Source organism: Astatotilapia calliptera, chromosome 15 (assembly GCF_900246225.1).
Source record: "Astatotilapia calliptera chromosome 15, fAstCal1.2, whole genome shotgun sequence".
Lineage (NCBI taxonomy): Eukaryota > Metazoa > Chordata > Actinopteri > Cichliformes > Cichlidae > Astatotilapia > Astatotilapia calliptera.
In genome coordinates, this window is record NC_039316.1 from 2,224,059 (window position 1) to 2,237,891 (window position 13,833).

At 41.4% G+C, this 13,833-nt stretch overlaps 1 protein-coding gene across 1 annotated transcript; it reads left to right on the forward strand.

The window, feature by feature from the left end:
• The first annotated feature begins 258 nt into the window (after window positions 1-258).
• opn8b (opsin 8, group member b) lies at window positions 259-13,588 on the forward strand. The gene is made up of 4 exons (XM_026142668.1): window positions 259-373; window positions 8,603-8,896; window positions 9,336-9,664; window positions 11,007-13,588. Exons 1-4 carry the CDS (start codon window positions 259-261, stop codon window positions 11,361-11,363), a joined length of 1,095 nt encoding a protein of 364 aa, XP_025998453.1. The 3' UTR covers window positions 11,364-13,588.
• Window positions 13,589-13,833: the final 245 nt, after the last annotated feature.

The window sequence follows — 13,833 nt, forward strand, 5'->3', positions numbered from 1 at the left end:
TCTCACCTAACTCAACCTGAAGCTAACATAAACCTGTTTTCCCGTTTTGACATCTAACGCTCAGTGACACCACGGCACTGGAGACGCTGGATGATCCTCTCTTTACGCATCATCACCCTGACAACACACGCTGGCTGCAGGCACGAGGCTTCAGCCGGTACACGTCTCAGCTTCATTCCTGAGGACAGATGCCTCTGACACCGGAGCGCAGCAGCAGCAGAGGCGCAGTCTGACTCTTCTCCGCTTCGTCGGGATCGCATGAGGAACACTTTTCTTTTATCTTGGTTACTGATCATTGTTTTCATGGATAAGTACACCTCTGCTTTATCACCGGCGCTGGACATCGGCACGGGCTGCTACCTGCTGGTCTTAAGTAAGTTGAAAATCGCACTTAAACTAGAAACAATGACAGTTTATGGTTTTTGAATGCTTCCCATCTCTGATCATCTTAATCCTGTCTGGGAATATACTCTTCAATAGCATTGACTTATTCTCCCGGAGCGTGATCTTTTTTTATAATCCATTTTGCGCACATGAGTTCAAAGCAGCTTTCTGAGAAAATACTGGGAAAAAAAATATAATCTCATGATACTGAAAATGCGTGCAGAACAGAATAAAGTCAGCGGACCGAAAATGTGACAGACGTTTTGCAAAGTCACAGGAGACCTAACGTTTTGCTTAAATCTGAAATCTCCCACACCCACCCTCCACACCGTCATTTAGAAGGTTAGAGTAAGTTTGTGTGGTGTGTAGTGTATTTGCATGAAATCTGTTTGGTACAGTCAGGTAAGGAGAACAGTGGTCTTAGGTTTCAGAGAATATATAATATAACTTTCAGAATAATCCTAAGTGACAGAAGTAAGTCTTCAACCTTGTATGCCGCCCTTTATATAAGATCTTAGATTCTGTGTTTACTAAAATAGTTTATTTAAAAGAAAAACTACAGCCTTCAGGATGGGGGTGGAGGAGGTTATTATTACTTATGTTTGGGATATTATATATCATTACAGTGACAGACATGGACGAGGCCGAGGTAAACACTACCATCATTCACTTATCATTACCTGCCTGTCACCAATGAACGGAGGTCAGAGAGGATGCTGCTCCTCAAGGTGCTCCAAATGCGTGCAGTGGCTGTGATGACAGAAAAAGGTGGAAGGAGGTCCTGGGGTGCAGGAGGGTTAGAAGAATTATGGAAACACAGCTGTGAGGCATTTCCTTGCTTTTTATTGAGAACTGATGCCAGGGGCCATATTTAAAATGAAAATTTGAAATGACGCCAGACAGAAACTGGGAAGAAAAAAATCTTACCAAAGGGGCACTTATCAGGTGAGAGACCAAAGGGGGTGTGGTCTGTCTGTGCATGTGCAGACTTAATGTGAGAATTCAGTGCAGGGATAATTCTGGTGTCCAGCCTGCTGGTAAAGACTTTAAAAACATAGAAATCTCCACAAAGCTACTGTGATCTCCTGATCAATAAGACGGACAGAAGCACAGAGACTCAGTCATCCTCCTGCTATTTCGCACAGTTTATCTGCCTGGAAATGCATCATTAAGCAGTAAGTCTACTGCACAACCAAAGATAGACTGATAGATTGAAATAATAGAGGGTGGAGAATAGCAGCCGAGGACAAAGACCACCGGCCCTTTCATCCACTGATGGCAGGATTTATGAAGCAAAGCAGCAGAGGTTCATAATCCAAATGTTTGAGGTTTGATGTATTGAATTGGTTCTTCTAATGGACAAAAACAGTTGGTGTAGTTGTTCTGTCTGGGAACCACATTCACCTCATACCTGCAGGTCATCCCTGCTGATCTTTCTGTTATCCAGCATGAGAAATGTGTGCCTTATTTTATTTTTGTGCTGCATTTTGCATTTAGAATCAAACATGATTTCAGAATGTAGCTGGCCTTTCATGTGTTTTTAGGTGGTGACGTGGTGGGATTGGGAGGACAGCAATGCTTTGCAATGCTTTGAGATAAAAACATAGATGAGCTGTAGTTTGTAGTCTGACAGATTGTGCTACAGGGAAGCTGGATAAATAATGCAAGCTAAGAGAAGTTAGAGAAAGATAAACCGTGCTGTGTTTTGATGCTGGATGATTAATACAAAGCCTGGTCTGATTTCATTTCTGTTCGGTTCTCTGCTGCCCACAGGGGGGGAAATACACTATATAGGGCTTAATCAATCACTTCCACTGAAATCAGTCCCGACACCATCGCTCTGCTTCTGGTTATGAGGCAAGTTTCTTCCCAGAAAATTTCACACAAATACAGACAAATTATATCCAGTGATTGAAGTCATAGTCACATCACAGGAACAGAAAAACAGCACATGTGTGCAGGGAGACGTCCATGTGCACACTCATAAAAGCTGCTAAAAGGCTAAGAAAAGTTTAGTAACAGTTTGAATTCCCCCCTAATAATGATAGAAGACCAAGTTAGCTACAGCTGCATTAAAGTAATCCGATTGACTTCCTATTCTAAACCATTCTACTCCAACTGTTTGTAGTACAGTCCCTTTATCCTGATGTTCCCACACAGTGTCTACACCCTTGACTTTGTGCAGAATGGCCAAAGATTAAAAAAAGAAAATTAATTCCCTTTGGATTCAAATTAGCCCTTGCATTGTTTAAAGCATGCCTGCTTAGAAACAAAAGGATCCTATGTTTATCTGTGAGGGTTAAACACTAAAGACCTTTACCGGGGCGAGGTCTACAGGGGACCCAAACAAAAGGATGACCATTTATTTGACTTGCACGAACAGTTAAGGATACTAAAAGAGTCAGAGATAACATCTGACGAGCAGCATGAGGAACAGGAGCATGAAACACCATGAACAAGACTACAGACACAGAGGGATGATTAAACAAGAGCAGAGGCAGATGCAGTTAAGGTGGGGCAAACAATCACAACGACGGGACCACAAAGGGATTTTCTCATTTCTGTAATTTGCACCTCCTTGTTCCCTCTGTCCTCCGTTTTTTTTCCCTGTGACCTGGATGTCAGTCTTATTATTCCACATTGAAGGATGTTTTAGTTCCTCAGTCTGTTCAGTCTGGTGGGCAAATGGTTGCCAAGGAAGCTATAGTCAAAGATCCACAGGTGTATCCTTTGCAGATGTGCTTTTACATTTTTTAAAAATCTTTTTACAATTTTTACAAACAAAAAGCGACAGTGCAGTGGGAGAAAGACTCTTAGAACTACCCATCCTTTCTATTAATGTTGTAGCTTAACTCAAATAAAATCATCAAACTTTGTACCCGTGAAAAAAAAGGAGCTGCGTCTTTACATTGTCCCATGTTGTGACCTTTAAGCAAAAGTCACCCTAAATATAAAACACGCTGTTACTTCTTCTCCTACGTGTTGATGCTGTACCAGTAGACCATTATTAAGCCATGTATGGATTAGGATGAAAACAGCCTCTTCATCTGTCTGTCTAAATCTAACAGTAAGGGCTGTCATACCACTATATAATTGACCCCTTTTCATTTACCCCTGTGTGTATCCATAGATCACAAATGCTGCTGCAGTTGGATCTCTACAGGTCTTTCTCACATCCAGTCTGTCCAGGAGGGACACATGTTTTCAAACCTACTGCTTCTTCTTTTGTCTGCTTCCTTTAGGGGTCACCACACTGGATTATCTGCCTCCACCTCACCCCTTCCTCTCTGTCACATCACCATTCTGCATGTATTCCTTCACTACATCCATGAATCTCTGTGCAGTCTTCCTCTTTTCCTTCAGTTTGGCAGCTCCATGCTCAGCATCCGTTGTCCATTATATCCATGTGCTTCATCTGCATGTGTCCAAACCTTCTCCATATTGAAAGAAGACAGTGCACCATGCAGCTTCAACAACTCTTTCTCATGTCTTTATTGTATGGCTCATTAATCCTTCTGTAGCTCCTACAGCTTTGCACGTCCTCCTTGTTCATAAAAACTGGAATCAGTGTTAAACAACCTGGTTAACTGTGCTTTCTCCTAGACATCTTCATAGCTCCACAGGTATGTCATCTGGACCAACCAGCTTTCCACTTTTCATCCTCTTCATAGCCTGCCCTCACTTCCTCATTACTAATCCTCTGCAGTTACTGAATCAGGAAGCGCAGAGGATTAGTCAGGAGGAAGTGAGGGCTCCTCTCATTTTCTTCATTCATCAGCTCCTTAAAGTACTCCTTCCTCTATCTTTAACCCTGGAGAAACCATGGGGTCAAATTTGACCCCATGGTTTCCCTAGTAAACCAATGGGGTCGGATCTGACCCCATGGGTTCTCCAGGGTTAAGCACCCTAACCTCCTGCACGTCCTTTCCAGTTCAATCTCTTGCTAGCCAATTGATACAAATCTTTTTTTCTTTTCTTAGTGTCCACATACAACGCACTTAAAGTCCGTTCCTTTGCCACCCCTCTCTTTGCTGTGTGCATAGCCTCCCAGTACTCCTGTATACTTTTTGCATCTCCCTGACTGTCCCATTTTTTCTTTGCTAACCTGTTCCTTTGAATACTTTCCTGCACAGCCTCGTTCCACCACCAAGTCTTCTTCCTTCTGCTCAGAGGATACACAAAACACCTTCTTGGCAGTTTCTCTCACCACTTCAGTTGTACTGTCCCAGCCATCTGTTATCTCTTACCTACCACCCAACTACTCTGTGTAACATTTTACCTTCTTTAACCTCCTTCATTTAATTCACTCACTTCCTCTCCTTCCAGAGTCGTCCTACAGACTACTGTCTAGCTGCCGAGCTACATTCTTCCCTCACACCAGCTTGCAGTTTCTTTTCTCTTTCACATTACACTTTCTCCAGGATTTAGTCCAGCTGCCTCCACTCTTACACATCACCCTATGTTCCTCCCTCTTCTTGAAGCATGTGTTCACTACAGAAAAAAATCCACCACCGTCTGTTGAGGAGAGAAATCCTTCTGCCTCTGTCTTCTTAAACCATCACCACCCTCTCCCCCTGGCGACACTCTCTACCACTTCATCCAAGTTAGTGTAGAATTCCTCTTTCTCGTGTAACTAACATCTAACTTGTGGGGCATATGCACATTCATCGTCACCTAAACAATTTTCAGCTTCAAACTCATGATCCTGTCTGACTTTTTATTCCCCTCCACAACATTATGCATGCACTCTTCTTCTAACCATCAACCAAATCCATAAAGCAAGTGGTAAAACAGAATTTTCCCTGGGCTTGATCACCGATGTGGTGGGTGGAATTAATGTGACTGTGTGTCTGTATTTCATAACCCTTCCCTCATTTGTATTATAACTGGTTATAATGTGGGTTTTCTAAACATAACTCCTCCAGCCATTAATTCAATCATGAGATAGTGGGTGTGTAGCTAAGACAAACTCTATTTGCAGACATATGGGATGATGTTACATGTCGCCATTGATTCTTTTTTGTTTGCAGAGAGCAGTTAAAGCCACTTGAAAGTAATTTGCAGTGAGCTGGAAGTTGATCGGGTCACTGGGCTTTGAGCTTAAAAAGTCCCAAAGGAGATCTTACATAAAATCAAGAGTTCCTGTGTAGGGAGACTGTCAGAGAATCTCCCTTCACGACGAAGGAGTCTGTCTTAGTGCTGGATATACACAGAAGTGCATTTATGCTGTTAGTTTTGTCATCTGTTTGTTTCCCTGAGGTTGCTTCCAGCAAAAAAAATCAATGCAATATTTTGTTCAGCAAGACAGGGCATGAACGTTATATGAAAACAATGTATACCTGCTATCTAACAGCCAGTAGGTGGGCGAAATATTGTATGAAGTCAAGGAAAGTTGGGAAACGGCTCATCACTTGATTTAAAACCTCAATAAAAATCTTTCTAATCAGTTTATGGTTTAATTGCTTGTTTCAACTCTTATTAAATAAACATTATGTTCATGTTGTAACCTCCAGTATGATTTAGAGTCAAACAGAAAAAAAAGCAGGATCCTTTAGGGCTTATTGAACCTGTGACTGAGAAATTACTACCTTATAAGTGTCTTCAACTTATGAGCTTGATCCACCTCTCACTCATCCATCCATCCATCTTCTTCCGCTTATCCAGGGCCCAGGTCACAGGGGCCTAAGCAGAGAATCCCAGGCCTCCCTCTCCGCAGCCACCTCCTCCAGCTCATCCGGAGGAACATCAAGGCATTCCCAGGCCAGCTGTGAGATAAAATCTCTCCAGCGTGTCCTGGATCTGCCCAGGAGATCCAGGACACGCTGGTCTGCCAGGAGCGGAGCCCCTGGCAGACCGATTCCCGGCTACCAAGACCTCTCACTCATGATGTCTGATTTTAAAAATATATGCGGCCATAATGCTGAACTCCTCTTAAGACAATGGACTTCTGCAACATTAAAGTAGTCCTTCAAGCGCTAAGACAGAAGCAGGTGCAGGAAAGGAGTTTCTTGGTGTTCTAGTTTACGGGGAAAGGTTAACAAGATTACCCACAGTAGAAGAGAGTGAGAGGAAAGTACACAGTGCTCTAAGCTGAGGTTGCTCAGGAATAATCCTCACCTCTGGAAACTGTTTCATGTTCAAGCCAAGGAGCAGACGTGGCACACTATAGGCTAGCTCTAATTACAGCCTGAAGCTCAGCAGGTCATCATTCAGCATCTGGACATTTTTCACATTTTTCATGTACTGGAAAACTATCTCTCTGAAATACACGGGCATTGATCCAAATCTACCAACCGAACCTCACAGTTCAACACTGCGGAGGCTGTGAAGAAAGCTGATTATACATGAGCACTTTAAAAGCACTTCAACACAATGTGTACACTTCTCTCCTCCCCTGCAGAACATTTTATTGTCACTTTTCTTTTTAGATATTATCCATCCTCATCAGTTCATTCTCTTAGCCATTGCTTTACCATGACTGTGAGACCAGCATCAAAAGCTGATCTAGCAACAAATATTTGTGCCTCCTTTTAAAAAATCCCATCTCTGAGAAAAGGTGTAATCACCATGGTTATTTCCCCACATCGGTGATTTTTTAAACCTTTGTTGTCCTTTTGTTCTCTGCCAAAAACAGAAGCTAGGCTCTTCTTTCTACACTAATCACAGCGATAATCACCGTATACGTTCACCAATTTCACCGATCTGGCAGGAAATTCATCGAATCACCCACTCCAGTGTTGAGAGTGTTGAGATGTTGAGAGATACAATGGCGGCTTTGTGCTGAGGAAAACAAAAGAGAGGCAACAGAGTTAGCGTTAATCTGTGTCTGACATAATCATGACTTCTTTCTGCTTGAAATGTGAAAGAAATAAGTACTGTTATTTTCAGCTTTGAGCGCCTGCCAATGCCCTAACATTATGGTTTTCTTTCTGTGGTTGTTTTCTGTATTACTGAGAGGTCAGAGGTAAAAGATTACCCTTATATGTGAATATTTAACAGTGTGATAAAAACAGTATTGTTCAGATAGCTCAAATAGACGTACAATGTTTTAAGTAATATCCTTATTGGCCTTTAGACTAAACGGCAGACGTGAATAGTTCTTCAGGCTATGGTCAGATGCTGGTTGGCCTATTTCAAAAACATCTTGTGTTTATCAGGAAAATAATCCCCTAAAGGTTTAATGGGGCAAATGTCATAGTGAGTTTAATGAAACACAGATTTGCCTGAGGTGTGGAAACTGATGTGCAAAATGCTTCACCTTATCTCCGTCTCCGTCTTATACATCTGCTCCAGAAATGCAGGGAGACGAGAGGATAGAGTCAGAAACAACAACTAACACTACCTTATCTATTTTTTTTTTTTAAGATTTCATTAAGATTTCTGTAAATAGAGAATGGAAAAAAATCAATGTGTGGTCAAAAGATACCCAAAAAAGAAAATTCCTTCCTTTAAAACAGTACATTGTAACGTTTTCCTACTGATGGATTTATTTATTTATTTATTTTAAACTGTGCTGCAGATGTGATTTTGCAGCAATTATTTTACAGAAGATAATAAATAAATATAGAGGAGTAAAAAGTGACGTATTTATCTCTGAATTGTGGTCTAAGCGTATAAACTAGTAATAAAAAAGCACCTCACACAAACCTTGAAGCTGCACTTAGGTGCTCGCCTGACTTTTACCTTCCATTATAAAAGAAAAGGTCAAATCATTTTGTAATGGGCTGTGAGGCTGTTTAAAAAGATTAGCATTGTGTGTCATTTGCAGGCAGCCAGTGGGTAAAGCTGTCCTTCTTCCTTAGTTAAACCTCTACCGTGGATTCAATAAACGATGTAACGACCGTGTGGTCGCACTCCTCTCCAGAGAAACAAATCCAACATCCATCCAGAGTCTTGTGTTTTTACACAGATCAGGATCATTGTTAATGCACTGTGTGTTTAACCTGTGTGTCAGTGTATGTGCTTATATGCACTTCTTCAAACACAGGGGAACAGTAATGTGGACCTCACACGTACCGCAATCAAGGCCAGTGAATGCTGATTATTGTTGTTGTTAAATCATCTAACAGCTAAAGGACAAATTTGACATAATTTAACGCACGATTAATATGCATCCAAAGGCATCAACCACTTTAAACACCTTTGCAGACGGCATGTGTGTTTGTGTAGCTAGACTTCTATTCATTATATCATCTTCTCCTCTTCCTCTGTATCCCAGCTGTGCTCTCCATTGTGGGAAACCTGCAAGTCCTTATCGTGGCATTCAAAAGGTCGTCCAGGATGAAACCGCCGGAGCTGCTGAGTGTGAATCTAGCCATGACAGACCTGGGAGCAGCTGTCACCATGTACCCTCTAGCTGTGGCGTCTGCCTGGAGCCATCGCTGGCTTGGGGGAGATGTTTCCTGTGTCTATTATGGCCTGGCAGGATTCTTCTTTGGCATGGCCAGCATCATGAACCTCACCATCTTGGCTGTTGTGCGCTTGATTGTGTCCCTCAACCTGCAGTCACCTAGTAAGTAATTCAGGGCTGACAAAAATACTGTTTCCAAAGATGCTCTTCCCACATCTGCCTCTTTTCATGTATGCATAGAACCGGCAGAGAGGTCACAGACAAGAGCCATGCTGTCAAATATAAAAGAGAATTAATGGAAATAAAAATCTTCTTACCTTTGTATTACATACCATCCGCAATGTTTTCTAATTGTTTGAAGGTAGAAACATCTCGCTCACGTCCATATGTTTAAACCTGTTTTCAGTGTAACTGTGTAACAGAGTTTTTGCGTTTTAACATAAAGGCAACTGTTTTTGTGTTTCGGTGTTTAATAAATAAAACTAAATTATTTCTATGCATGTGATATGTGATTTAAGAAATATAGGATCTTATCTAAGCTCTGCCATTTAACTGCATATAAGAAGGAGAAAGCAACTGTTCTCTTTATTTCTCACTGCAGGGGAGAAAATCAGTTGGAAGAAGGTGAAGATGCTGTGCCTGTGGTCCTGGCTGTATGCTTTGATCTGGGCTCTGTTTCCCATAGTGGGCTGGGGTCGATACGGCCCAGAACCCTTTGGCCTGTCCTGCTCACTTGCCTGGGGCCAGATGAAATATGAGGGATTCTCTTTTGTTATCTCCCTGTTCTTCTTCAACCTGGTCATGCCTACTGTCATCATCCTCTGCTGCTACTTTGGCATCGCCATCAAACTCTATTTCACCTACAAAAAGTCGATGCACAACAGCCACAGAATCCCCAACATCGTCAAGCTCCATCGGAGGCTGTTACTAGTGAGTCGCTCTTTACTGTAGTTTGCTTTAAAGGGTTAAAATTCTGAAAATTGTTGAATATTTGATCATCGAGAGAGACGGTTCATCCAGTCAGCACTATACCCTGTGGTTTGGTCAACCAATGGCTTGATGTTAGTTAAGTTCCCTCCTATTCCTTTCTCAGAATCAGTTCATTTTAATTTTTTTAGGACTGAAAAGCACATTTAACCTCGTTGTTGAAAACTTTAAGCCAATCCATTTTACACCCACAAGTGTCACAATCTGGAGCCAAATGTAAGCATACCTTCTGTCTATGGTTTAATTAAGAGGCACTAAAAAAGAACTGGTCCTTATCAGGTTTTAAAATTAGGTAAACCATATGACATATTACACCATGTCATTATTTATTGAACAAAACCTAAGCAACAGTGCAGAAGCAGTGTGTCAAAAAATTAGGAAAACCCCATCGCCTCTGTCAGTGCGCCCCTGAGCGGCTGTGGCTACAATGTAGCTGCCATCACAAGTGTATGAATGTGTGTGTGAATGGGTGGATGACTGGATGTCTAAAGCGCTTTGGGGTCCTTAGGGACTAGAAAAGCACTATACAAATACAGGCCATTTACCACTGATGTTGAAGCACCTTAAGCAGCAATTACATCAAATGGTTTTCTGTATGACTTTTTCAGTCTATCACAATGCTGAGGAGGAATTTGCCTCACTCTTCTTTCAGTTCAGTGAGGTTTGCAGGTATTTGTTTATGCACAGCTCCTTTAAGGTTAAACCACAGAATTTAATTTGGGTTGAGGTCTGAGTTTTGACTGGACACCTTGACACCATCGCTACACCTTGATATGTGTGCCTTCGGCCATTCTTTTGGAGATTTGCTGCCGTGTTTGGGATCACTGTCCTGTTGCACGACTCATTTTCCATCAGGCAAATGGCCTCAACCTTGACTCTAGAGCACTTTGGTATACAGGTACTTCATGCTTAACTCGGTGACTGCAAGGTGTCCAAGTCCTGTGGCAAGAAAATGAATCCAAATCATGAACCTGCCACCACCGTGCTTGACAGTTTTTCACACACGGCTTCTGCATTTAGGCTTAGTTTTTATTAAGTAATGCCATGATGTGATGTGTTGCTGTTTACCTGAAGTTGTTATTTACCTCATTTTAAGACTTTCTAAGAACCAGATCATTCTTATTATGTCCCAATATGTAAAACCTGAGAATTGATAGGGTTTTTTTTCTAACCATAACTAAATCAGTGACGCTCCCAATCATAATCCAATGAAATTCTTGCCTTGTCTTTGTTTTCATCGACTTTGAGAGTTTTTTGCTGACTTTATCTTCCTGTTTTATTTCAGATTGCTGTTTTGATCAGTATAGGCTTTATATGCTGTTGGACACCCTACGGTTTGGTAAGCCTGTGGTCCATTTTCCGTGACAGCAGCACCATCCCACCTGAAGTCAGCCTGCTGCCGTGCATGTTTGCAAAGAGCTCTACTGTTTACAACCCTGTGATCTACTACTTCTTCAGCCAAAGCTTCAAAAGGGAGGTCAATCAGCTGTCGTGGCTGTGTTTATGTTGTAAGCCGTGCAAAGTCTCCAACACGATCAGTGACAACAATATTTACATGGTTAGTGCTAGCATCAAGCCCAAAGAACAACCACGATCTACCTTGCAGGAGATCACAGAATCCAAGTCAGTGACTTTGGGTTGAAAGACTGGTTTGTTTTTTGGAGCACACTTGAGAACAAAGACTGAAAATAATGTGTTATCAAGACAGACAGAAGTTTTTTTGTTTGTTTCTTTCCAAACGGTGTGTGGTATTATACCACAGCAGGGTAATACTTGGCCCTTTTCTGACTGGCCATGACATGTGGGAGGATGTGTTTGCACAATGTATTAAATGCTGTGAATGTGGAGCCAACAAAAGCTGTAATATAGAGTCAAATTTGTGCTTACAGTTGGTGAAACCCTGCTATGAGAGACGTTTCAGAGACAGAGCTGCTGAGCACACCCGTGCCCTTGAAGAACTCACCACAGTAAACATCTTTTTGTTATTTACTACATATACACACAAACACAATGAGATGTGAAAGAGGCAGAGGAGTGAGAAGACAATCAACTGCGACATATACTCAAACTGTGCAAATGTGCACTCTGCAGCACTGTAGGTTTTGAACAATCAAAACTTAGGGCCACTCTTTTTATTGTTGTCACCACATTTTACTGCAGTGTTTCCCACAGGCTGTTACCAGTGGGAATGCATTATTATAGGGGAAGGTTGTTTTCCATCCAGTTTATAGATATAAAAGCCAAATGCCCAATGCTACAAACTTTCAATAGATGCTACACTTTCCCAGTGTTTCCAAATACTCGGCACATTTCAGCCTGATGTTCCCTTTTAACTTTTAACCAAGAATAGCTGATCCCTATTTTACACTCCCTGGCTTTAAGTCCCAACCAGTAGTGTGAAGAAGACTGAATTAATGATTGTTGAGAAAGGTGGCTCCTTCATTTAAAAGTGAGATATCAACCAAAGGTTGCGCAGAAAAATACAACAAAAACCTTGATCATAGCAAAGAAAAGGTGATTTTTTACTTCAAAGTGGACCTATTCTGCTTTTCCTGATCATGTCACATAAACTGTTTTGGTAGTGGATGCTCCAATTAAACATGGCCAGAGTTTCAAATACTGGGTTCAACTGAAGTCCTGGTGAACCAAAACACTGTCCTAAATGTCCAACTTGTTTCTCTTTTCTTGGATCTGTTTGATGTCAGAGAGAGAACATGGTGGCCCTAATTCTCCTCCATATCTCAGACACACAGATCTCACTGCGAGAACAGTAGCACATTTGAGAGCGGCAGCCAATCAGAAGAAAGCTGGCTTAAATGGAGGGTTGTTTTTGAACTGTGAAATGTGGAAAGCAAGAGCTAGCTCTGGAGTTAGGTATTAAAAATACGGGACTAGTAATGAGCAGGATAGGTCCACTTTAATGATTCAGGTTCAGTATACACGTGTATTTGAATAGGTTTGTGATTATTTTGAGATACTTGATCTGGTTTTCCTGAAAAAAAACCCCACAATCATATTTTTGACTGACATTTTATTTCTGGAACAGCACAGGCAGTTACCGTATGTGTTAAATAGGTATTGTGTTGTACTGTTATTTCAGCAACCTGACATATGCATGGTTTAATCAGTGATTCTGACAACACCCATGTTGTGAGCATGTACTGTATTGGTATCTCTTTCTATCTCGGTCCAGTGCGTCTCGCCCAGCGTCATCTGGGACAGGATCCCTCTCTTTGGAGTTTATCTTGTTTTGATGAAATTAAAATGACAGACAGAATTTTCTTTGCTTTGTTTATTTTTGGAGCTTTAATGCCAACAGTGTGTGGCCGTGTGTGCTGGTAAATATCTGTATTGGGATGTCCTTTTGTTTGATAGCATCTGAAAGAGTTCGTTCTTGATTAACAGAACACACGTGGCTTTGCTTTCATTCGTTTTCAGTCAAAGTCATGAACACTGGCTGCTTTTAGTCATAGTCTACATCCTTGTTTTTAAATGTGGAGCCAGAATGTGAAGTGCGTTACATTTTCAAAACACTTCTCTAATACAAGTGTGTTGTGACAGAGCCTCATTTGCAGCTCATTCGGCTTTGAAAGGTTGGTTTAGTGTTGAGACATCGACTTAAATGGTGGCACGAACTGAATCTTCAGCTGATGTTAACTCCCTTTGCCTTTGATATTGGAGTTGGTGTTTTAATTTTGTTGTGTGTGGCAAGCAGACTTTTTTTATTTCTTGCAACTTGTAACTACTGTTGACGATCGTGATTTGTGAATGTAGCGTTCTGAACACTGAACATATTTATGTATATAAGGGATTGTGCATATTTGAAAATAAACACTTAATGAATGCATTAAAGTCTTGGAAAATGACAATCACACATTCGATCTCCAACAAGAATAATGAAAGAAGACTGACATTTAAGTCTATTTTTCTTAATCTCGTTTTAACCCTCTCAAGGCAGGCGTTGCCGATTTGCAACAGTTAAAAACTACCAACCATACATATTTTATGAGTTTTTTTTACTCCGAAGTACCACTGCAGGACTTGGTTGTGCATTAGCAACAAAAAGTTTCATTTGAGCCTGAGAGGGTTAAAATCGGGGCATAAAGGTCGCC

Coding starts and splice junctions, on each gene's coding strand:
- opn8b (XM_026142668.1), top strand. CDS start 259: ATGAGGAACACTTTTCTTTTATCTTGGTTACTGATCATTGTTTTCATG. Junction 374..8,602: donor CTGCTACCTGCTGGTCTTAA/GTAAGTTGAAAA, acceptor TCTGTATCCCAG/CTGTGCTCTCCATTGTGGGA. Junction 8,897..9,335: donor CCTCAACCTGCAGTCACCTA/GTAAGTAATTCA, acceptor TTCTCACTGCAG/GGGAGAAAATCAGTTGGAAG.